The following is a 26,232-nucleotide window of genomic DNA, read 5'->3' on the forward strand; positions in this document are numbered from 1 at the left end:
CAAGTCACCCCTCTAGCAGACCTCACAGCCCTAAGGCAGGGTGTGTCATACCACAGGTGAGTCGAATTTTAGGTGAGGGCATACCTGCTTGAGCAATATCCCCCTACAGTGTCTATTTCCATTCTGAGACATTGTGAGAGCAGGAAAGCCATATTGAGTACATGTGCTGTGAGTTTATTGTTGCGAAATCCACTGCTCCATGATGGCTTTACTGTAGGCTAGGAAGTTTGATATCACATTTCTCAACACAAACCCACACTGATGACAGTTTTGGATTTATTGTAAAATGCACTCGGAGGGCATCTTAGAGATGTCCCCTGAAACAGGACCACCTTCCTAGTGTACAGCTGACTGGTTAGCACCAGCTTGCCACACATAGACATGTTTCCCAACCCCTGAGGTGGGAGCCCTAGTGCTCTTGTGGGTCAGGAACAAAGTCTGCTTGGGGTGGAGGTGCTTCTCACCTACCCTCAAGCAGGAACAACAATCAGGGTAACAAGTCTCAAAAGCTTCCTACCCTTTGTTATGCTAGCTAGGCTGCCTCAAGCCAGTGGAGATGCCGGTCCCTCTGAAAAAGCCCCACTTTTGTCGGCAATGTGGGCGAGAAAATTAGTACAATACAAAAAGGTTTTATGCTGTTTCTCTATTAAAAGATGCTAATTGGAGACACCAAGTGGCTGGATCTCACTGAACCTCAGAGAGGGCGTAAGTGGGGATCCATATGTTGGATCATAATGCCCTTGCACACCCTTTCAGGTGTCATGCTTAGGCATCTGGGCTGCTCCTTGTTGGGGCGGCGGTGCAATCCCCAACGGGCTCCCTAGAAAGGGGCTCTTTGTCGGAGATCTTCTATCCAACTGCCGTTTGGTGAAGTGCGGGTGTGGGGCAGTTGTTGTGTAGATGCAGTGAAGTGAATTAAAATAGGACTGGGAGTACCTAGAAGGACAACAAAAAAGAAATCAGCTATCTACAAATAATGGTAAAAAGGCAAATCAAGTTTTGCAGATCAGGGTTATACTTCTACCCAAAGTCTTCTTTTAACCTGCCTGGATCTACCTGTTGGGGAGAAAAAGGCGTTACAGGGGAAAAAAACATATATATCCATGTAACCTCTGTTCACAAGTACCAACAAGGTCTCATGGCGACTCCAAAGCACGCACAATATGTAATGGTGCGAGCGCCAAAGGCGTTCAATGATAAAAACAAGGTTTTATGCTTTAAAAACAGGTGATTGTCCGCAGTGAGCTAAGGTGAATATTGCCCTTGTGGAATACAGAACAGAAAGAAGGAAATTATTCATGGAGGACTCACCCACTCTTTGTGGTCCCCAGACTTCAACAGTGCCCGGTGGAGCCAAACACAAGGCTCTGCTCCTGTGTATAAAAGCTGGTAATTGGAGAGATAAAGAAGAATATATATACAGACATTTAAACTGCCCTTTATTCGAGTCTCTTGTACATATCACGGAGTTGTCATGGAGAAAGTAGTGATTAAATGTTGGACTGTTAATAACAGCAACTTGTGCCTCACTCTCTCTGTACAGTTTCTGGGTTAATTTGTATCATGGTTGTAGCAGAGTAAAGATACCTGTATGGGATCCCACCAAGAGTGTGAGATATTGGTTAATGCCACTGCTTGTGGCGACAATGAAAGCTGCGTCACCAAAGTGGTAGAAAGTCAGTATAAGCCTACAAGCACATTTGCCAGACCGACAACATGGAAAGGAAAGGCTGTAAGTGCAGCATCTAAATAACCCGTAATCAGTAGGGAGGCTGCTAATTCTTGTTGGCTGTGCCTTTGGATAATATAGACAATGGTCAGGCGGGGGTGCAGCAATTGTGAAGCTTTTGTAGTAAACGGTCCCGTCTCTTACAAAGTCAATTTGCGTTATGACAGAAAAGGCCTCGGTGTGTGTGCTAGATTAGAATAATCAGCGTTTGCGGTCTGTACGGGGCTATGTTAAAAGATCAGGCTGCGCCAACAATCTGGTGGGAAACTAACCCACTAGTAGACGCTGCTCGTCTTGAGCGTCATTCGGGGAAGGCTGAGTGGGATTACTGTCGTGTATATTCAATCACCCGCTGTAGAGGCCACCCAAACACAATTATTTGGTGGTTTTCACAATAGTCAACACAGAAATAGGCATGTGGGGAGCGTTTAAATTTAAACGGTCCCATTTTGTTATAAATCAGGGTCCGTTGCGAAGGCAAGGTGATGTGTGTGCTTGATATAGAAGGTTAGCGTTAAGCGATCTGCAAATATCTAATGTTTAGGATCATTCCAAAGTCTGTTTAACATAGACAATGTTACCTACGATTGCCGCGTTGTGTATGCGTCCTCTGATCTACCCTCCTCCACCGGGTCCGGGAGATATCTGTGCGGCCCGCGGTGTGCTGTTTTCACAAAGTTTGCTAGTGTCATGTGATCAGTCACATGGTATCAGTGGGTGGTGTCCGAGGAGTAGGTTTTCAAGGTGAAGGTATAGCGCTTGGTTACTGTGGCGGCCATTGCTCAATGGTAAAGTCTTAGTAGGTAGAACTAGTTTAATCGATGTGGTGTCTGATTGCTGGTGTGTATGTATAGTTTTGCAGCGTGAATCTTTCTGGATTCACTATGCTGTGTATTATTCCGCGGTCTTGTGGTTGGGTCCGGAATCGTAGTCTTTTTTTTTTTTTTTTTTCGTAGCCCAGTTTGGCGTCTACGTCCCACCTTTTGGTGTATTTCCGGTAACGTCGGCACGCTTCCTGCGGAAGCACCCACTCTTGGGCACCATCTTCAGATTCTTTTTTCCGTGGTTGGGTCTGGATCATTCCCGAAAGGGCTCCAGACATTTTTGGAGAAAGAAGAAAGAAAAGAAGCAATTTTTGGACCAAAAGATTGGGAGAGACTAGAGGAGACCACACCATCGAAGAAGTCGACGAAGGAAGGAAGGATCTTCAAGAACTTCGATGTCCATCGGGGAATGCGTGCTCAGGGGACTCCCTGAACGCAGGATATGGACAACACTCCCTTCAAATTCTGCCGTAACTGCCACCACAGTACGCGCAGAAAGACCAGCACCCGGTTTGCAACCTTTGCCTACCGGTCGGCCACAAGAGCGAGGACTGCAACGCCTGCTCCGCCTTCATGCCGAAGACTCTGCGAATTCAAGCAAGACAGAGGGTAGCCAACGCCAGCATGCAGGGCAAGGGCGAGCCATCGTCCCTTCGAGACCTGGGGTTATCATCAGACGAGGAGGACAACAACGCCGCCGGGAGGGGTGGAAATCTACCAGGAACATCACACCAGGCGTTCCAACAAGCCCAATAGGCTCCGCAAGGCCAACAGAAAGAATCCTGGCAGTACCAGCAAAGAGGCAAGTCCTTTCGCGGGAAAGGGAACAGACGTGGTCAGAACAGGAGAGGGGGCCAACAACCCCCCTCCAAGTGACTAGCCAAACCATGTGCCTACCCAAGAAAAAGCCCCCGGGGTGAAGCATAAGAACAGCGCACAGGGGCCACACGAAGCGAACACCCAAGAACATGTAAGCCCAGTGGGAGGAAGACTAAAGCAATTCCTCCAGGAGTGGAAGTCAAAAACTTCAGACAAATGGGTTCTCAATATCATACAGTTCGGGTACTGCATAGAGCTGGAAGGGAAACCAACAGCCAGAAAACCAAGACGAAGACTGCTAGCAAGGACGGGGCTGCGGAAGCAAAGGAGCTCCTGCAAAAACATGCCATAGAACCAGTGCCTTACAGAGAAAGGGACAGGGGCGTTTATTCAACATACTTCCTGGTACCAAAGATAGACGAATCAATAAGACCCATCCTGGACCTCAGATTCTTAAACAAATTCATAAAAACGCAAAAGTTCAACATGACCTCCCTACAAGAGGTACTTCCTCAATTACAAGGCGGGGACTTCATGGTCACCATAGACCTCAGATGCCTACCTGCACATCCCAATGAACAGGGCTCACAAGCATCTGCTCAGATTCACCATAGGGGAAGACCACTACCAGTTCACAACACTGGCATTCGGACTCCAATCAGCACCAAGGTTCTTCACAAAGTGCCTAGCGACAGTCGCAGCACACCTACGAAGGGAGGGAATACACGTGTACCCTTACCTGGACGATTGGCTAATAAAAGCAAGATCACACAGGACGAGCAAGGAGCATGCACTAAGAGTAACAAACATTCTGATGAACCTGGGATTCTCCATCCACTGGGGCAAATCCTCAATGGAGCCAGAACAAATAAAGATCTTCCTGGGAGCAAAGATCGACACCTTACAGAACAAGGTGTTCCCGAGCGACAAGAGATCGCTAGCACTGGTGAAGGAGACACGGCTCTACCAGAAGGGGCAAGCTCGGACAGTGAGAACAGCGAGCAAAATGATGGGCATGATGGCATCATGCATACACCTAGTGCCAAATGTGCGGCTGCACATGAGACCCTTACAGGAATGGCTACAAGAACAATGGTCACAAGCTACAGGTCGTTGGGAGGATCTAGTGGTTGTAACGCACGCAGTGCAGAAAGAAATGGCATGGAACATGAGGAACATAACAAGGGGAAACCTTTAACGCCGCAAACGGTGACCATCGCCACAGATGCATCCCTGAAGGGATGGGGAGCTCACATGAAGAAACTCAGAGTGAGGGGCCTGTGGACACCAGTGGATGCGGGCAAACACATCAATTACCTGGAGTTGAAGACCATCTTCCTCGCTATAAAGGCTTTCCAGACAAAACTGTACAACCAGAGCGTGTTGATCCAGACAGACAACACAACAGTGATGTTCTACATCAACAAGCAAGGGGGGGACACAATCAGCCCCGCTTTCAAAGCTAGCACAGGAAATATGGGCATGGGCTATCCCTCTCAACATAGACCTGCTAGCCATACATCTACCAGGGAAGGACAACGTAGAGGCAGATTGGCCCAGCAGACCGGCATCGGCATCCCACGAGTGGGAGCTCAATGCACAGGAAACAAGGAGGCTGTTCGACAGGTGAGGAACACTGTCGTGGACCTATTTGCAACACGGCAAAATGCCAAAACTTCGCATCCAGGCTGCGGCGATGGAGGGGTCCCTGGGAAATGCCCTATGGATAGACTGGTCGAGGACATTTGCTTACGCTTTTCCTCCGATACCACTGATACAGAGTACTCGGCAAGTGCAGAAAGAGCAACATGACACTGATACTGGTCGCACCACAGTGGGCCAGGCAGACATGGTATTCGCAGATCATGGAAATGGCACAGAGCGCACCACATAGATTCGGAAGGAGAAAAGGCCTGCTCTCCATGCAAAACGGCCAGGTGCTACACCCAGAGCCAGAGAGCCTGAGCCTTGGAGCGTGGCTCCTGAGGACATAGAGTTTGCGTATCTAAAACTACCAGAGAGCACCCTGAGGGTACTTCGGGAGGCACGAAGGCCCAGCACACTTAAGTGCTATGTATCGAAATGGAAGAGAGTCACTCTATGGTGCAGGAGGGAGAAGCTGCACAATAAGATGCAAAGGGACTCAACAATGCAAAGATACCTCACGCACCTACTAGACTAGAAACTAAGCTCATCCTCCTTCAGAGTTCACTTGGTAGCAATAGTCGCTTACACAAGAGGGGAAACGTGTAAGAGTTTCTTCACCTCACAAGTGGTTAAAGAATCCTGGAAGGAGCAAAGAGGATTGCGCCTCCAAAGAGAGTGCCACCACCTGCATGGATCACCTTGCTGCGCAGGGTAAGCGAACTACAGGCACTAACGTTACAGGAACCCTACATCCAAATTCACAATGATAGGGTGGTAATGAGAACGGACCCACACTTCATGCCGAAGGTGGTGTCAGGGTTCCACATCAATCAAACCATACAAATACCAAGTTTCTTCCAGAAACCGACAACAAGCGCTGAACGTGCTCTTCACACCCTAGACGCCAGAAGTGCAGTCATGCACTACATTGAAAGGACAAAGGAACACAGGAAAACAAAGCAATTCTTTGTTTCCTTTGCAAAGAGTTTCATGGGAAAACCAGTAACTAAAGGAACAATTGCGAGATGGATCGCCCAGACAATACAATTCTGCCACAAATAGGCAGGACAAGAACTGGCAGGAAGGACATGGGTCTACTCTACCAGGAAAAAGGGAGCTACAATATCTTTCCTAGCCAACACACCCATTCAGGGCATATGCCTGGCGGCAACATGGGCTTCGGTGCTCACGTTCACAAAGCACTACTGTGTGGATATATAAATGAACAAGGAAGCACAAGGCGCACAAAAGGTGCTTCAACACATATTCAATAACCAACGCTCATCTTCCACCCAGCCACCACAAACATGAGAAATGGCTACAAAGTATATGCACAGCATAGAGAATCCAGAAAGATTCACGCTGCAAAACAAATAGTTTCTTACCTGTCGGTGTAGTTTTGCAGCTTGAAGATCTTTCTGGATTCACTAGCGAACCCACCTACCTCTGCCAGAAAGATGAAGCTGGTGAGGAAGGGGGTTGAAAAAATGGACAATTACTCGAACAAACTAACTTTGAAGGTTAAAGCGGTGAATGACTTACTAGAACATTGCCATTACTTCGGTAACAGAACAAACACGAGAAAAAAGAATCCGAAGATGGCACCCAAGAGTGGGTGCTTCCGCAGGAAGCATGCAGACGTCACCGGAAATACACCGAAAGGTGGGACGTCGACGCCCACCTGGGCTACGAAAAAAAAAGACTACGATTCCGGACCCAACCACAAGACCGCAGAATAATGCACAGCATAGTGAATCCAGAAAGATCTTCAAGCTGCAAAACTACACCGACAGGTAAACTATTCGTTAGCTCCAACAAAGTTGAGTTCTATTTAAAACAAGTCATATTTCTGCTATTGTCTTGGTGACTGCAGTTTCTATAATAGTCAGCAATAAATGTTGCCTCTCTCCCTCTAGTTGTGCCCCGGTTGAACTAATGGTGGAGAATCATCGGCTCATGATTGAAAAATGATGTGAATATTTGTGTGGGAGCGCATTTCCCATGAGAAGTTGTTATTCAGTGTGGTGTTCTTTTGGATGGAGGTAAATGCGCAAGCTGTGCACGAGCCACATGGATAGTGGCCTTTCACTGCTGGTAATTCCCACAGGGTTCCTTGTCTGTTCGTGGCCTTGGTTTTGGGTCTGGTGTTAATAAGCATATCTTTGAGATTTCTTGAACGCAAACAGTGGCTGCTCAAGTTGTAGTGACCCTGTGTTGAGAATGTTCCAATGTTTCTTCAACTTTTGTAAGTTGGTTGGACATTGGTGTGTATGTTAAACAGGTCAAGGTTTCTGTTTTGTCTTTGTCTCTCACCTCTAGCAAGCTCTCTATCGTTGTTGCATGCTCTCTTTCTTGCGAGGGTGTTTAGTAGTCTGGAGAAATGTGTCCCCTCTCTGCCAGGGCCACCCGAAGGTGCCCAGGATCGAGGTGAACCCCCTACTTATAAAATCTTCCATTTTGAATGGAAGGATTTTGCCAATCCGATTGGGGGATGCCCCCTCCCCAAAGGGAGGGGCATACAAAGGGTGCCGTCACCCTAAAGGAAAGTAGCCTATTGGCTACCATCTGCCAGTACCTGTAAGACCCCTAAATTCAGTATTTGGGGGCACCCTGAACCTTGATCCTCAGGTCTGCGATTAGAAGAAAGAAGACATCCCTGAAGCTGACCCTTCAGAGATGCCTGAAGACTGAGTGCCTTGGCACCAGCCTTACCAGCCTGTCTTCAGCTTCGAAGAACCTGCAACAAAAGGGTGATCTGTCTTGCAGTCAGCGACCTCTGAAAATCCTGGGAGGGCTGCTGCCTTAGAAAAAGACGCCAGTCTCCTGGGGACAACAAACCTGTCAGGAAGAAATCCACTCCAAGGACTCCTGTGCCATCTGGATCCACGAGTCCTGCCCACTCCGCACCCGACGCCGTTAGTCTGAGTGGCTCACCAGTTCAGTGACGTCTCCACAGCAATCCTGTCTTCGAATTAATTGTTGGCTGACCTCCACAATAGTGCCTGCCAGTGGGATTCCGAAGGGTCCCCCAAGCGCGACCGGCCCGGTAAAAAGAAATCTGATGTCTAAAGGCACCCCTCAATCTGCAACCCCTGGGCTTTGGGGAACTTGTCCAGTGGCGCCCCCTGTGACCCCCAACATCCCAACTTACTTGTGCTGTCTCTGGTTTTCTGCCTGCACCTTCCGGTTCGATGCCGGTTTACAAAAAGAACCTCGAAAGGATTGCGTTGGACCCCTAAAGCTGTTTGCACCTGCACCAGGCTGCCAGTGGGCTGCTGGTGGTGTAGCTTTTTTGCTGCTTTGTGGACCCCCCTGTGCATGCCTAAACCCCTGGGGCCTATGCCCTGAAACTCCTGGTACTTAGCAACCAGCACCTCTTGTGGGTGCCCCTAGTCTTTCTTAACTTACATTGGGCCAAGTGACCTCTGTCCCACTGCTGCTGGTGCTGCAGTACTTACCTTGATCTGACCCTTACCCAGTGTTGGTCAAAATCACCGAAGTCTGGATGTGTAAGTCGAGTACTTGCCTGTAACTTTATATAGCTGTTAATCTTCCATGGAATTGTATTGCATTTTTACCTATTACACGAAATGGCTATCTTTTACATTTTCAAGGTTTGGTACTGTTTCAGTGACATTGCGTCAGAGATCACAGCCGACCAGCTCGCCGCTTCCCTGAGCCAGCACCCTCCCGCCAGCTCAGCGAACCCCAGCCAGGCCGCCGACAACCTCACGAAGTGGATCCGCAACTGCGCGGACGAACTCGCCCCACTGAGGACCCCGCCCAGCAGACCCGGCAGCAAGAAGGCCCCATGGTTCACCGACGAACTCAAGAGCTCCAAGAAGAACTGCCGAGCCCTCGAGAGAGCCTGGAGAAGGGAGCCAACACCGGACAACATGACCACCCTCAAGCTTGCCACCCGGAAGCACCACCAACTGATCCGCGCCACCAAGAAAACTGCATTCAAAGACCGGCTGGACAACAACGCACACAACTGCAAGGAACTCTTCAACATCGTGAAAGAGCTCTCCAACCCCAACGCCGAAAACAACTACATCACCCCATCGCAAGACCTCTGCAACTCCCTCGCTTCCTACTTCCACAACAAGATCACGGACATACACAACAGCTTCAGCCCTCAACCGACGCACGCCACGACCGAACCACCGCCCCCTACCACCACCCTCCACCACCACCCTCCGCGCCTGGACTCCGATCAGCACCGAAGACACCGTCCGCATGATGAACTCCATCCACTCCGGATCTCCGACCGACCCCTGCCCTCCATGTCTTCAACAAGGCCGACGCTGTCATTGCACCCCACATCATCATCAACACCTCCTTCGACACCGCCACCTTCCCGGAGAGCTGGAAGCACGCCGAACTCAGCGCCCTACTAAAGAAACCAACAGCGGACCCCACCGAACTCAAGAATTACCGCCCCATTTCGCTCCTCCCGTTTCCAGCCAAAGTCATCGAGAAGACCGTCAACAAACAGCTGGCCGCCTTCCTCGAGACGAATGGATCCCTCGACCCTTCACAGTCTGGCTTACGAGCCAACCACAGCACCGAGACCGCCCTCATCGCTGCCACCGATGACATCCGAGCCCTGATGGACAACGGAGAAACAGCGGCCCTCATCCTTCTAGACCTCTCCGCGGCATTCGACACTGTCTGCCACCGCACCCTAGTGCAGCGCCTCAGCAACGTCGGAATCCAGGAGAAGGCACTGGAATGGATCATCTCCTTCCTCGACGGAAGAACACAGAGTCCGTCTACCACCGTACAAGTCAGAGGCCACCGAAGTCATCTGCGGCGTCCCTCAAGGATCCTCGCTGAGCCCCACCCTCTTCAACGTCTACATGAGCCCCCTCGCGGCCATCGCACGCCAACACAACCTCAACATCTCCTACGCTGACGACACCCAGCTGATCCTTTCCCTGACCAACGACCCCGCCGCCGCCAGAGCCAACCTTCACGAAGGGATGAAAGACGTAGCCGAGTGGATGACGACCAGCCGCCTGAAACTGAACTCAGACAAGACAAAAGTCCTCATCCTGGGCGCCTCGCCCTCCGCCTGGGACGACTCCTGGTGGCCCCCCGCCCTGGGCACCGCACCCAAACCGACAGACCACGCACGCAACCTGGGCTTCATCCTGGACTCCTCCCTCTCCATGACCAGACAAGTCAACGCCGTCTCCTCGTCATGCTTCAACATCCTGCGCATGCTATGGAAGATCTTTCGGTGGATCCCCACCGAGACCAGGAAGACGGTCACCCAGGCCCTCGTCACCAGCCGACTGGACTACGGCAACGCCCTCTACGCCGGAACCACCGCCAAGCTCCAGAAGAGACTCCCGCGGATCCAGAACACCTCAGCCAGACTCATCCTCGACATCCCACGACACAGCCACATCTCCGGACATCTGAGAGACTTGCATTGGCTCCCCGTCAACAAAAGAATCACCTTCCGCCTCCTCACCCACGCACACAAAGCCCTACACGATCAAGGCCCGAGCTACCTTAACAACCGCATCAACTTCTACGCTCCCAAACGCCATCTACAATCAGCCAGTCACGCCCTCGCCGCCGTCCCCCGCATCCGAAGAACGACAACAGGAGGAAGGTCCTTCTCCTACCTGGCCGCCAAGACCTGGAACTTCCTCCCGTCCGACCTGCGCCTGACCCAAGACCACCTCGCCTTCAGGAAGAAGCTCAATACCTGGCTGTTCGAGCAGTAGCCCCCCTCCCCCCCAGCGCCTTGAGACCCTCCGGGTAAGTAGTGCGCTCTATAAATGCCTTTGATTGATTGATTGCTAAAGTATTTTTAATACTACTGAAAGTGCTTGACTGCCTTTACAAAACAATACCTACTGCATTAGAAAACTGATAATACTCTTGAAACTCTTATTTACCTGCAACTAAGTTCTCTTGGTTCTAAAAATAAAATAATAAAGTAATAACTTTTTATAGAATTAGTCTTGGATTAATTCTTTAAGTGTATGTAATTTCTTTCCCGAGTGCGTACAATAAATGCTTAACACAACCCTCTGATAAGCCTACCTGCTCAACCACACTATAACAAAGAGCTTTTAGTATTATCTAGGTGAGCCTCTGGGAATGATCACTGGGCTGTGTGCACACTACACCTTACTTTGGTATAGTATATTCAGAGTCTGCTTCCTACACACACACCACACAGTTCTACACCTTTTTTGAGTGTTATAGGCAAAGTTTGTAAATGTAGAAATTTGTTTCTCAGTGTTCCTTTTGCTGTCACTTTATTAAATCCTGCAGCAATTTATTTTGCTCCTTCCATTTTATAATCTTTTTTCAGTATTGTGAGAGGTTGCCTTTAATTGTGTGGAAGTGACAGTAGTATCTGTTTTTTGTTGTTGTAATAATTGGAAACCGCAAAAGTGTGCGATAAACCATTGTGCAAAACAAATGCTGAGGAATTACAATGTGGGTCATGTAAAAAAAGGTTTGTCATATGGGTTTAGATGTCATAGATTTAGAATTTGTTTCTTGACTGAAATGTATATTGCTTGAGCTAATTATGTAGTTCTCATTTCTTCTTACCAACTTTTCTTTTCACTTCTCAGTTTCATGCGAAAAAGAGGAAGAAAAGGCAGGCCAGCGATCAAGAACAATTGGCTAATAAGCTGGACAAAGCCTTGTCGCTCACGAAAATGGACAAACTGAAATCATCCTTTAAATTTTCAGAGCGATTGGGGGGCAAAGAGAAATGTGGGTCTGGAGCAAATGGACATAGCAGCAAGTATGTAAGCACCCAAGAGACCTTGCTGGGCAAGGATGAACATAAAAAGTGGGTTAAAGGGCTGCGTTTGAATACCTCTAAAGGAACTAAACACAAAATGGCTTCCAAAACGAAGAAGACAGAAGTGCGATTAAAGTCCAAAGGTCAGCTGAAGGCTTCTCACTCGCCAGCAGTATCAGAAGTGAGCAGCTTCTCGTACAGTAAGTAACGTAAGAAGTCCTGTCCTCCCAATCATTTTTTGTGTGCTGTTATAGCTGAGATTCGAGATCAAAATGTTAGACTCACATTATTTACTCTTTACCCCTAAAACGTGACGATTTGGCTAAAAAAATAAGAGCATGGCATGGTGATTGCAGCCTCAGAAGATTTGTCATTTGGCAATAGTTGTGTGGTTGTCTATAAATCGAAAACCTAAATAGCTTACTTCCTGATTTAGTCTTGTATATTTTAATTGTATTTGGAAGATTTATAGATTGCAGACAAGCACACTGACACATTTCTACAACAGGATAATTAGAGTAATCCTACGAAATACCGGTTAGTATCCTTTAAAATGTACTTCAGGGGACAATCTTGGCCCTTTCATAATAGCAAATTAATTGCTGAAAAAGTAGACTCTCAACAGGAGCTTGTCTGTGCCCACTGTGCGTTTCATAGACTTTGAAAAGTGATTTGCTCTCTGGTGGTTCCAAGCAAAAGTATTAAGCGTTAATAAGACAAAGAAAATGTTTACTCAAATTGGCTATGGAGATCAAGCTTTTTTTCACCACCCACCCCAAGACTAGCATATAAGGTCTGAACAAGCATACATGGCCTGATTTCTCAAACCATGAGTGCTCCTATGACTACTAAGTGTACACCTTGCACCGCGAATTGCTTATTTCTAGGGAATTGTGAAATCCCGCAAATTCGAGATTTGCTCCATCGGAATGTCAGTATGGCACATAATCTGCTGTATTATACAGGGTGGGTGTACTGGAGCACTTTATCCTCTGTCACTCTGCCACAGGGACATTTGTCTGCTCCCCTGAGACCCTCGGCTTGGACAAACACCCTGTATTTGTTACAACAGCTTTACAGGTGGCAAACTTCTCTTTAAGCTTTGCCAAACCTCTGGGCATCCTTTACTGGATATCTAGGAACCACATCCTGAAATATAGTGGATTTTGAGGATTCACTTCTGTTGGCCTATTGATATTGTGACTGTTTAATTTTTTTATTTTTAACATAAGACTACTTTCTCAGTGACACAGTTATGTGCCAAACTCTTCAGAGACCCTTAACAGCATCTCTGTAAATGGTTAAATCTACACAGCAAGATTGGAAAAGAAAACAACCCACCAGTAACATAACTCTAACCGTGTTTATCAGTGATGGTCCTGATACCTCAGTGGCAAGGCTATCTGATGACGAATCCTCCTTTGGACTTGTTATGTGGTTCTATTGGATAGTAGCATGTTCTGGGATTAACCCTTTGACTATACTGAAGTTCACACAAAGAAGTGATGAGGTATTATGATGCTGGTAATGTGGATAATTTGGCGCAGTCCATCACACCTTTTTGTAAAAGTTTCCAAGAGACAACCTAAGCATCTGTTTTAAAAAAAATAATAGTGGTTACAGGCCCTACTAGGCTGTTGAAGTCCACAGGATCACACTTCCGTGCACAGAGTTCCTTGTGAAAAGTTGTTCTATGTCAACCCATTGCTAAAGTTCTTTGGGGGTTACATGATGCTCCTTTCATCACTATGCAGAAGATAAACTGTTTCTGTGTACTTCTTGATATAAGCTTTAGGATTTCAAATGGTGCCAGGCCAGAATCGCCAACTGACTCGACATTACGAAGTAGACTAAATACAAACATACAAAATAAAGTCTTCCTTATGCAAGGATAATTATCCATACAATGACAGCAAAAATGACCCTGCTTAAAGTTTATTGTGAACCTCGACAGCGAGCAAGTTAGTCTACGTGTAATAGAGTCCAGCAATAGCTTGCCAACTGAAATGTGTGCTGGCCTTATAAAGGTATCCGACTTTCACAAGTGTATTCTGCTGCTGTTCCTGCCACAACACAGCTATAGAAATGTTCATACTGTCCTATAAAATGCAAAGACACCACGCCCTTCAGAGAGGTTTCTATTTCATGAAAGGCATTAACTCTAAGGTAATGTCATTACAGATTCTGATTCCAGTGTTAATCTTTTATGTGGCAACCAAATGCACTCCAGCTTTTGCAGTCTTGGTTTAAATCCAGTAACCTAATTAGACTGACACATCTGGTACTATTTGAATGTAGACGAAAAACCGAGTGTCCTGACATGGAGTGAGGTGGGCACCCTAATTAACGCCCACTATGGGTCCCACATGTTTGTAGATGTGCAGATCAGTTGCAGGTAGAAACTGCTCCTACAATGTGCATCTTTATTTAACAAACGGGTGCCCAATTACTGAATTAATGTGAGCAAAAGTGTGTTGATTCGAAATCCTAGAGGAGCAAGAGCACTTTCTCTTTTAGATGGTAACATTTTGTTGGCTTGTTTGTATACACTTGATCATGCCCATTCCAACAATGTAGTTAGCCCACAGTGTCTTACCCCAGTTTTTATGATCCAATGTGCTGCCGAGTAAAGCTGCCAGAATCAAGCCGGTCGCCCTCCTACAATTTATTTGGAGCATCAACGTACTGAGCACAGTTGCTCGTGCCCTGAACTGTTCTTCTATTGCCCAATGATGAAAGCTCTTCCATAAAGGCTAATTTTGGCTACGTTACTTTGTGATGATGGTGAAAGTAATTAGGAAATTGATTGGCATACATTGAACCCAAATCACTCCACTTGTTTAATGTTGACAATGTTAAATAGACATAGTTTGTGTCATTCATACACTTGGTGTCGCTTTCATAGTCCTAGATGCAGAACATTCATGCAGCAAAGAAAAGATTTAGCACTATTTGAGCTACTTCCGCCTATTTGACTATAATATAGGTCCGTGAATACACAGGACCACTGTTAACTAAGGATCCTTAGGATATTCCTAATTTGTAGACTTCATGTAGACGCAGGAGCAAAAGGCATTCTTTCTGCTGAGGGTATGTCGGTGGCATCACACTGCACTCCGTCTGCTTTTTTAGATTTATAAGGAATACTTCTGATAAGCCAGTAGAATGTGTGCGAAATATTGATACCACAGAGAAAATGGACCATGTTTTGGAAAGGATTGGTAATAATGGCTGGTAGTAGCGAAGATGTGATTTGTGCCTGGGGTGTGTAAAATTTGCATAAATTTGCTTTCGCGAAATTAAGGCAAAATGAGACAAAATGCAAATCAGTCATTTCCCGCAATATTTTAGCTCAAAATGCATACTTGAGTCTCCAGGCACTAGCCTGGTTTCTCTTCCAGGCCCTACCACGGAGGAAGGTAAAATCCTTTAAGACCATGAGGCACAGGACAGCAAATGTTCTTGGCCTGCAATTACCTCCCGTTGAGGTAGAGACTTGAATCTTGACAGAGGTGCTTTAGAGGGATGAGCTTTGCAGAGCTCCTGCTCAAGGAGGCCCTCACAGAGATTCTCCTGGGGGCTGGGACAAACCCTTCATGGGTGACCCGTGTGCAGAATGATTCCGTAATGCCATCGACCTCCGCTCAGAGACCCAGCCTTCCCGTCTCAGCATCTCCTCCCAAAGAGCTAGGTGGTGCAGGCCTTCACAGCCAGGATACGCTCAAGCACATTCTCTACCACTCCACTGGATAGGGAATCCAGTAGGCTGGATACCTTTGCGAAGAGAATCTTCTCTTCTGGCAGTTTGACATTGCAGTTGGTGAACACCTCATGTCTCTTGGCCCGATACTCCTATGCTCTGTAGCTCAGCTGCTGCTTCCCATGGGTGTCCGCAATACCCATCTCATCCCTCGGGCCAGTAAGCTTCCCAGTCCTTTGTTACCTGTGAGTATGGGTTTCATAGAGGAACCAGGACCCACACCCAGTGTACTGTCCAGTCCCCAGCCATGCCGGCTGTCTCTGTGGTGCAATAACTTCCATGGGTGCTATGGACTGTTCAGAAGGGTTATGCTCTGCCCTTCCAGGAGACTCCACCACCATTGCCACCATCACTCAAACAGCTGATAGAGCACTAGTCTCCCCATCAGGAACTGCAGGCTCTGTTGGCAAAAGGAGCCATTGAGAGGGTGCCAGCATCAGAAATAGGACATGGTTGCTATGCCTGCTACTTTCTCATGCTGAAAAAGCCAGAGGCCTTCGTCCTGTCTTGGATCTTTGTTCTCTCAATGCCTTTCTACTGAACGAAATTCAAGAGACTCTTCTGGCTCAGGTTTGTCTGCCATACACGCTGGAGACTGGATGGTAGCTTTGGACTTCCAGGAATCGTATTTCCACATTCCTTTCATGCAGGCCCACTGGTGTTACCTGTGGTTCACGGCTCCCAAGAGCATTTCCAGTTTGCTGTGCTCTAGTATGCCTCCCAGTGCCCCATTGAGTGTTCATGAAAGTAATGGTGGTGGTTGCAGCACACCTGCCGAGGTCCAGGTTATGGGTCTTCCCCCTACCTCAACGGCTGGCTCTTGAAAGCAGGCTCATCCCAGGGAGTCGTCTCCCACCTCCAGACTATTGCAAACCTTTTGCACTTGATGGTGTTCACTATCAGTGTGCCAAAGTCACATCTTTGGTGATAGCTCCCTTACATCAAAGCAATTCTGGACATTGTACAGTTTCGAACCTACACTCTGAAGCAGAGATCCCAGGACATTCTGGGTATGATCCCAATGTTTCAACCTTTGTCCTGGATTTCAGTGAGATTGACCCGGAGGCTGCCGGTACTGATCTGTGCTGCTGGTGAGGTACGCTTGAAGGCATATGTGGGCCTTCAGTGGGATCTGAAGTCCCAGTGGGCATAGCACCAGGGGAATCTCTCCAACCCGTTCCAGATTTCGGGGTACACTGCAAAAGATCTGCAGTGGTTGTTGACGAAACGTGTTTGGACCAGTGGCAGACCCCTTCCCCTCCTGGAACTGACAGTGCTGACGAACAAACTATTCTGGGTTGGTCAGCAATCTTGGAGAGGTGGAGATCAGAGGACTCTTGTCTCTGGAGGAATCCCAGCTCCACATCAACCTCCTAGAGCTGAGGGTGTATCTGTTGGCATTGAAAGCCTTCCTGCCATCTATCAAAGGAAGGTTGGTTCAGGTGTTCACGGACACCACCGCCATGTGGTATTGCAACAAACAGGCCCTGCACCTCTGGATTTGGCAGGCAGAGAGGACCTCTTCATGGTGTTGTAGCACCTTGCTGGATCTCTGAACACCAGAGCAGACAAACTCAACCATTGATGACTTTCAGATCTTGAATGGCATCTACTTACAGCTGGGGCACAGGATCTTTTCCAAGAATGGAGAGAAACTTTGTTCTATTTATTCTCCACCGCCAAGAACACACAATGTTGGCTTCCAAAGTGGCTGTCTCTCCGAGGCACCATCTGGATAGACTGGAACCAGCACACCTGCATGCTTTTCCACTGATACCGCTCCTGCTCCAAGTCTCAACAAGATCAGGACTGACCAAGCGCAAGTCATCTGTCCTACAATCAGGTTGCCCCTTCGGGAGGATCTATCACTGCAGCAGGGTAGGGTCATGCACCCAAATCTGGGCACACTACCTTCATGCATGGAGATTGAAAGGGACAGTTAAATGCCTTTGCTCTTCCTCCCGAGGTTTAGGATCTCATCTTGGCAGCGAAGCATCCTCAACAAAGATTGTATATGCAAGCGGTTGGATCAAGTTTGTGGCTTGCTGGTGCTCCAGTCGTTTTGACCCACCCTCTGCCCACTTGTCAAAGGTGCTTTCATTAGCCCAGCAAGGCCTTTCCTTGGGCACTGTTAAAGCTCACCTTTCTGCCATCTCCGTTTTTTTGCGGTTGCCGAATCAGCCCTCACTCTTTGACTCTAGTTGGGACACTTTTTTTCTCAAGGATTCGCAACATTTGTTCACTTCTACCCCTTTCATCATGCCCCATCGGAACATTATTTTATATTAACGTTTTTCATGGGCTCCCCATTCGATCCCTTACATAGCTGTCCACTACGACTGGATTTGAGACTGTGTTCTTAGTGTTCGTTATATCATCCAGGAGGTCCAGTGAGCATCAGGCTTTCAGTTAACCCTTCACACACCAGACAAACTGATTCTATGGACTTGAACACCTTTCCTAAGAAAGGTGTGACCTCTTTCTAAGTTGGTCAAAACATGACATTGTTGACTTTTTTTTTTTTCGCTCCACCTCATCCTTTTAAAGAAGATGAGCTGCTCCACCGTCTGGATCAAAAAGCTCTGTCCTATATTGATCGTGCCAGAGACCACCAGGTGAACAAGCAAATATTTATTAAGTTCAATTGAGTAAAAGAAAAGCAGTGCCAAAGAGAACCATCTCTTGGTTGATTGGAATGTGTTTTAAAATCTGCTAGGCAAGGCCAAGAAGCTGCCTCCTGAGGGCTTGCGGGCCATTCCTCTAGGGCCAAGGCCATTACTACTGCGACAGCAAGCGGGATGCTTATCTTCGACATCTACTAAGCTTATATGTGGGCATCCCTCCACACGTTCATGATGCGCTACTGCTTAGACAGTCCAGTCTGTAGGGCACGGGCATTTTCCCTGTTCGATTGCCCAATACTTACTGGTTTGAGCTGCTAGCAGACACTCCTCCGGGGAGTTATTGCTAGGGTATCTATTCTAAGGTGAGGAATCTGTGGTTAGAAGGCTTTATCAGAAGAACAAGTTACTTACCTTCGGTAATGCTTTTTCTCAGTCTCTCTAACTGAAGAATCCTTGCTGCCCTCTCATCCTCCAAGTTCTGCAAACTGGACTCTTCCCCCCCCCCCCCCCCCCCTTATCCTGTTAGATTCTGCACACTGGTCAAACAATTATTCTGACATGGCTCTACATTTTTTGTGGGGCAAATAGTCACAAAAGAAACTGATGTTTGAGTATTGAGGTGGTGTCTATATAGGCACTGCCCACGTCACTTCTGATGCGAATGACGCAGGACCGTTTACTGACGCTTCGAGTTACTGCTCAAGATTTTCCTGATCCAGTCAGCTGCCAGGAGAATAATCGAAGGTCCGGAATCTGCTGTTAGCTAATCTCCACCAGGAGAAGGCTAATCTCCACCAGAAGAAAGCGTTACTGAATGTAAATAACTTGTTCATACCAAACCGCTCTCTGAAGAGAGATGCAATGATTTCAGTCTTGGCTAGTCAACAAAACGTAGAGAGGAGGTATCCAGTAATATTTCAGAAATGGGTGGGGTATAAATAAAGTAGAAATGACACTATAGCATTGGCCATGTGGCAAATGGGATCTCATGTGGGAGGAGACACGAGAGCCATAAAGAATGGAAAAAAACTTGACCTTGTCATAAAAGGTTGAAGCTGCCTCCTTACAGGGATTAAGTTCTCAAATTGGATTCTAAACCTTTTTTTCCAAACACCGTGGAGCTATTTCTTGTGCAAGAATTAAGAATAGGCGAGTAAAAAGTAAAGAATTTTACCGTAGAGAAGGTTAATCTAGTCGTTTCTGGTGTCCGTCCTCTTCAATTTGGTCTCTTTTTAAGTGAATGAAAGTTGGAAGCCTGTGACCATAAGTAACACGACTGAACTTTGACATTATATATTCTGTTGCGGTGCTCATTTGCGGAGTTGTAGTGTCCGATTGCAAAGCAATATTTATTGCTTACAACTCAGTCAATGAGCAGTGTTAGTTTTTATTTCCCTTATGAGCAACATTAGGATATTAACGGTGGGAGATGAATGTATCGTTGTGCTGTCTTCTTCAAGGAAGAGACTTTTATGCTTTAAAGTATTTCCTGAAAATAATGCTCCCATGTTGCCAGCTTTTGTCCAGTTATTGTTGGCTGTTCGTATGCATTGCATGATGCATTCCAGTTCTTTTTAAATGGTTCGGCATAATTACCTGCAGATTAAACTGTAAGCTCGTTTTGTATGGTTGGTCTTCCACAGAATCATGTCTTCTATATTCGGCTCCTTCCTTTGCAAGCACCAAAATGTTTATATTTTGTATATATCAAATAAATAATTTGCATCTAATAAGACTACTTTGACTGCAGATACGGACTCTGAGGAAGATGATGACTCCCTAAAGGACGAGTGGCCTTCACAGTCTCCATCCAGCTCCAAAATGAGACACCCCAGTCTCTACCGTACAGCGGCCAAAAAGAACAGCAAGGCAGCTGGAGGCTTGAAGCCCGCCAAGAGGGGCACGTCTGCCACTGGGACTCTCAAATCAAAACAGGCCGCGAGCAGGAAGCAGCAGTTTTGTTTACTGCTGCAGGAGGCAGAGGCCGGATCTTCCTTCAGTGACTCTTCGGAGGACTCATGTGAGCAAGGTTTCTAGATTAAAGAGAGCGAAAACGAAAAACAAACTATCCGTGTTGATAGAAAAGGAGATGGCACTGGGGTCAGCCATCTTTGATGGCCAAAGTTTGGGTGGCCATATTTGTTCTGGCAGCGTAGTCTGCTTTATCATTATACTTTTTTTTGTACCTGTATCATTGTGATAATATTATTGGCTCTATTAGAGCCCTTATACTGACTGGTTTTTAGTCTCCACTTGCCCCTACTCCCAATCTCCTCCTCACCTTTTTCCTTCCAGCACAGTTTTCTTTTCATTTTTTTGGCATGGGCCTTGTGGCGGCTTTAAGGAGAGCTTTTTTTTTTTCTTCTTTTTTTTTTAACATGAAAACTGTTGTGCGGGTGTGTGATTCGATGTTTGTATTGCAATTTGGTATATCAAGCTTTATTAAACATATCAAGTTCATTTTTAACTAAACCAGTGTGCTTTGTCTCTCTTGCTGTGTCTCTTATTAGGTGATTAGGTTTTGCTTCACTTCATCCTGCTTTCCCTCTTCACATTACCCACCATGCCAAAGATGAATGTTTTATTTTCAATGCAGTCTTGCTGTCTCTGTTATTCAAATATCCCTTATTGTGGTTTGAACTTGTTAATTTGTTACAGTTAAGAATTGTCTGTTCTATGACCTATTTACATATGTCAAAAAGCTGCATCCTCGAAGTCGATGGTATATAATCCCCACTGGAGAACATTTAGTAACATTTGGACTGACAAAATTAACATAAATCGGGGGTCAGATTTTGGAGTAGACATCTGTTTTCACAGGTTCAAAAAAATGACTTTGCTAGCTTTTTTTTGGCTGCCGTTTGGTCTAACGATTTGGTTAGGAGTTGGCTTACTCTTAAATTATTTTCAATTTGGTATTGCACAAGGGGGGAAAAATCACAAACTATTTCGGTATTTTAAATGTGTATAATTTTTAGTCCAATTTTCTAATGCTTTATTACCTATTTCACCTTTTCCATGGAGGGGCATTATAGCAAACCAGATAGGTCACAGAGTAGTCAACATGACCATGAACTTATGCACACTTATAAAGTCAACCAAGTTTTATGAAACTTAATGCAGTGTTTGACTTCATACTATGGTTGAAGTCTTACTTTGCAGACACTAAACTGGATAGAAACAATACAGAGCCATTTCTATTTGAATGACTCAGATTTTTCTAATGCCAAACACTCCATTATCTTGTGATAAAAATCACCTTATGAGGATCGAGAATTTTTAATCCTCTGCGCCACTCCACAAGTAATCTTAGTCATACTTTTTTCAATGACAAATCCAGCTAATTTTGATCACTTTTCAGGTTGCTAGTGCTTCTAAGATTCAGGAAAGAATATAATGAGTAGACCTACCAGATGACTCGAATCTGGTGAACATGCGTTTAAATCCAGGGATATCTTTATAGGCCATTGCAATCTAGTACTTTGGTCAAATTGGTGCTATAAGTGTGTTAAGTGAAAGGCCAGGACCAGCACGGGGGGGGGGACCAGGTTGCCTTGAGTCATCTGCTATTTCTAATTCAAGCCACACCAATATAATTCAAAATATTGCATATTACCAATTGAAATTGCCAAATTAACACAACAAAATGTTTTCAAAGGAGGTTGTCTCTGCATACTTCCATTTAATGGTAATATCTGGCCACCAAATGTTTTCTAAGTGCTTTCCCTTGTGGGCTTTAAAGACTCTCGTAGAGTGTGTGAATCTTCAGTTGCAAGCTGTCAATACCAAAAATGGGATAGAGCACAGTGCTTTGAGCAGTTACCAATGTCTTCCTCATTATCGTCCGTGCGGAATTTACATTTTCATAAACAAAGAGAAATAGCAAACTTTTTTTTCTTACAAATTAACACATGTTCAAGTTTCTTTAAAGGATATTTGGGTAATAGGGTTTCTACTAGCTTTCCCTGGTACTAAAAAACCTTAAATTAACCTACCTTTTCTAGATGCTTGCTTTCTCCTCGCAGCTGCTTGAGCTCCCCTCCATTCTTGACCCTTCTCCATGAAGCTTTGAATGTTTGTATCGGTCTCTTGCATTTGCTCTTCTGCTGTACCAAAGAAGCAAAGTGATTGGCTGGGAGTAGGGCAGACACCGCGCAGTGTGGGGTCAGTTTCCATCACAACTGAATGTTGCACCATTATGTAGGTAGGCAAAGTACCTTTATGATGTTATCTGTAAAGCTCAAGGTGTTTTAGCGGTATCTCCATTTTATAATACATTACATAAATTTAATATCATTTGGGATTTTTTTTTTATTTCAATTCACAAATGTCCATTTCACTTTGGTTGGAATGAATCATGCATTTTAAAATGTAATGAGTTTGTTCTACTGCTGAAGACTCCAGAAAAGTAGCTTGGCGAAAATGAGAATTGGAACCAGCATTGTTAACTACCTGTGGAGGTAAAGTTGCTGTACCTCAAGCAAAATGGCACCCTTGGATGGACACACTTCAAGAAGTTGCATCACTCCCTGAGTTCTGTCACCAGTAAAGAGACAGGGATGATGTGGCAGCACAATAGTTCTTGATGGGCTTTTTTGGAATTGGTAAGTGGGCAATGTTGACCAGTAAAACTATTTACTTTTTAAAGATCGGTCAATGGTAGTTCGAAAACATTTTTTTGCCAATCCAAACCATGAACGACAACTAGAAAAGCTGCAACTAGCTGTGAAACATTTGGATGACTCCATTGTTGGAATTATCCAAGAAAGAAAACTGGACACTGTTCACGCTTGTAACAGAGGTGAACCTCATTCAGTTGTTTATCAAAAAGCAAACTAAGCCGCCATTTTGAATACATTAAAATCTGACGTTGAACCAGTCTGCTTTTGCAGTCCACTGCATGGTGTCTGCCAAGTTCGGATTGCAAAAATTGACTTGTTACACTACTTGAAATAGATGGTGAATAGCTCTACCTTCCCCACCTTAACAGCCATTTGTTTTTGATGGTATCAGAAATTGCTTCTGAATTTTAGTATTGTTTGCCATTTATTCTTTATTTAAAAGACATTTCTGGAGTCAGCAGCATATTGCACAAAATCCTAAAATAAAAATTAACGGCTAGTTTAAGACCAAGAAATGCATAAAGGGAAGGGGCTCCAAGCCAGCCTTTGAGATACTAACCTAAGTGAAAACTAATTGGACCCAGTAGCTGTCTAAAGTCTGCCTGCACTTAGCCTGCTTTGTATGCTGTAGGCTTGCTTGGTGTTGTGCGAACACGTCTTTATGATCCGACATGGATCTCAAATGTGTTTTGTGTTTGTTCTTTCTTCCCCTTTTTGTGCTGCTTCAACATCATCCTGTTACTGTTGCACATCCACCTCTAAAATAATATAAAAGTTTCTCTTCATTGTTTAACAACTATTTGTTTTCACTGCTTGCCTAACACATTTTAGGGAAAGCATTTTGAAAAATTGGGAGTTTTTGTTTTTACAATTGGCTTGAAATTTGTAAATTGGGAACCACCCTCAGTATTTTTGATATACCTTTGCAATTTTCCCCCCGCTGTAATCCCACCCTCCCTTTGTCTGAAAAGGGATGTTACAAATGTTACAAAAATTGGGATTTAGTCTTATTTGTGCAAATTAGAAGAATCTTAAATTTGTGCTTGCAATCAACATGGCTAGTTATTCTGGATTGTTTTAGCTTCTAGTGGTGATTTGCCATCTGGCACAAACTGAGCATAGCAAATGTTTTTGTTCTTTATAAATGTCTTAAAAGCACACCAGTTAAAAATCGACTCACATTTTAAAATTGCATAGAGAGTCAGACATAGGCCAATGGGGATAACCGGTTTCCACTCCATAGTATTATAATTTTTGCTTAGGCTGTAACTTTTGAAACAGAAAAGACTTATTCTAAAAGTGTACTTGCCAAAAGTGGGGGTTAACTACTGGTCCAACCTGAGCCTCTTAAATATTATTGGCTGTGGAGGAATTGTGGGGGGAGGTGGGAGGATCACCTTCTAATTCAAAATGTTTGGTCTTAAACTAATCTAATACGTTCTAAAGACTTGACAAGGTAAAATTGTTGACTTTGCTGTTTGTTGAAGCGCTCTCATGGAGGTTTTCTAGAATAGAATTCATGTCAGGATAGCACTTTAGGCGGAATGGACACTTCTGTTTCAGCGGTGTAAAGAAAACAAACATTTGTCAATGAATCTTGGGCAGAATAAAGCAGAACAGGAGCACAATTGTTTGTAGGTGATTTTAGGGATCCTGTGACACATCAAATTACTGCTTTTTTAGTTTAATCTTGTGATTCTGGTCTGCACATTAAAATCTATTGACAATATTGAATAAGTGGATATATTTAGATTGCGGTTAACTGGAACTATTTGGTGGAGAGATGAAATGTAAACCTTAGGATACCTTCTGCAGAAGTAGCCTATATGGGCACATTATATTGAAAGTCTACTTCCCTTTTACAAAATACATAATTCAGAAACTGTGTAACTTTCTTTTTACTGTTAGTGACTTGATCAAGAGACAGTGCCAGTGTGTAATTTTTGATGACCGTTCAATCTCATGAAGTCAATGTGTTCGTATGCTGGGCAGCTTTTTTTGTTCCTGGAGGAAATAAAGTTGTACATTGGGTTGCAAATCGATTTTGAAACATGTTTTTTGTAAAAGTGGAAAGAACGTGCCCCTACATCTCTGCCAACACAAAGTGAAAATGAATAGGATGAATCCTTTAAGTATTGAGACCATAAGAAACCTGCTTGTGCTCGGGAACTACTTGTCTTTTGTCCTTTAAGTATTTGGTGTAAAATAAGAGTAAAGAATTAATTTGTTTTATTAAGTGTCATCTAAATGTGTCTTGTGGGCTTTAAAGTTGAATGAGAAATAGCACCGGCATCTAATGAAGATGAATTTAGCAGAAGAAAGTCTTTGTATTTTTAGTAGAAGACTGATATTTTGTGGCAAAATAATGGATTCACGCAATTCAAGAGTGGGTTTGATACCAAAAAACCCAAATCTTTATAAAATTAAAAAAAATCCGAAGAAAATAAAAAACACATTGATACATCAGAAAAAAGTGGGGCAGTGACATTTTCATCTAAATCCAATAGAGATGATCCCTTTATTCGCTGTATAGTGAACTGGCAAGTGGTTGCATTTTTCAGTCTTATTCATTATTTACCTTCGGATGTGAAGGAAAGGATCTGCCCTTTTTCAAATAGATATTGACTCGTAAAACGCCGAAAGATTGTGTTTGAGGAAAGACCATTACCTTCCAAGCCCCTGTTACATAGTTCTTGGGAAGTTTGGGCTTCAGAGCTCGCTTGCAAAAAAAGGCTTTGTTTTCAGTGTGTAAGTTGGTTCCAAGTGAGACTCGGAGGTTAAGGGAAAAGCCTTCTTGCCTTGTCACTCCAAAAAGGACTATGCATGTTTTAGAGTAGTCAGTTATCTTTGGCAATTCTAGTTGTTCTTAGAGTTGTTTACTGGGCAGCCCAAGGCCATCTAGTCTGACTGTATAGGTTGGGGGTGATGACAGATAATGACTGACGCAAACTAAACCGGGAGGACTGTATATCTCAACTCTAGAAGGGTTCCTGTATTGCTGTATTGATTTGTTGCTTTCTGTGGCTGGCACTTGGCTTAAAAAAAAAAGCATTTTAATGTACTTCCTTTCCTTCCGCATGCTAGATTCTAGCTCTGATGAAGATGACGAGGAAGAAACTGGGGATTTTGACCTGGATAGTACAAGGCTTTCCGCGCCGGCCCTGGATGAGAGTGGTCTGGGTCTCCTGGCTAGGTTTGCTGCTAGTGCTATGCCAAGTCCCATCATTTCCTCACCCCTTTCTGTCGTTCAGCTTGAGGCCAAACAGAAGGCAAAAAAGAAAGAAGAAAGGCAAAGCCTGATGGGTAAGTCGCACCTATTGTGAAATGTTTTTTTCAGTACAAGTTAAGAGTTCAATGAGGGTTGCAAGATGAGGTCTTTACTGGCGTTGACAATGCTGGACCGTGACTGGATGGAAAACTGTCCTA

General features: G+C 45.1%; 1 protein-coding gene across 6 annotated transcripts in view; it reads left to right on the forward strand.

The window, feature by feature from the left end:
• TNRC18 (trinucleotide repeat containing 18) overlaps positions 1 to 26,232 on the forward strand; it is a 183,008-nt gene that overhangs the window by 103,171 nt on the left and 53,605 nt on the right. For all 6 annotated transcript variants that reach the window (XM_086940683.1, XM_086940679.1, XM_086940678.1 and 3 more), the window contains 3 exons: positions 11,625 to 12,000; positions 19,935 to 20,204; positions 25,891 to 26,109. In XM_086940683.1, coding sequence (XP_086796809.1) covers positions 11,625 to 12,000; positions 19,935 to 20,204; positions 25,891 to 26,109 — 865 coding nt within the window. The remainder of the gene's footprint in view (positions 1 to 11,624; positions 12,001 to 19,934; positions 20,205 to 25,890; positions 26,110 to 26,232) is intronic.

This window comes from Lissotriton vulgaris, chromosome 10, assembly GCF_964263255.1.
Source record: "Lissotriton vulgaris chromosome 10, aLisVul1.2, whole genome shotgun sequence".
Classification (NCBI taxonomy): domain Eukaryota; kingdom Metazoa; phylum Chordata; class Amphibia; order Caudata; family Salamandridae; genus Lissotriton; species Lissotriton vulgaris.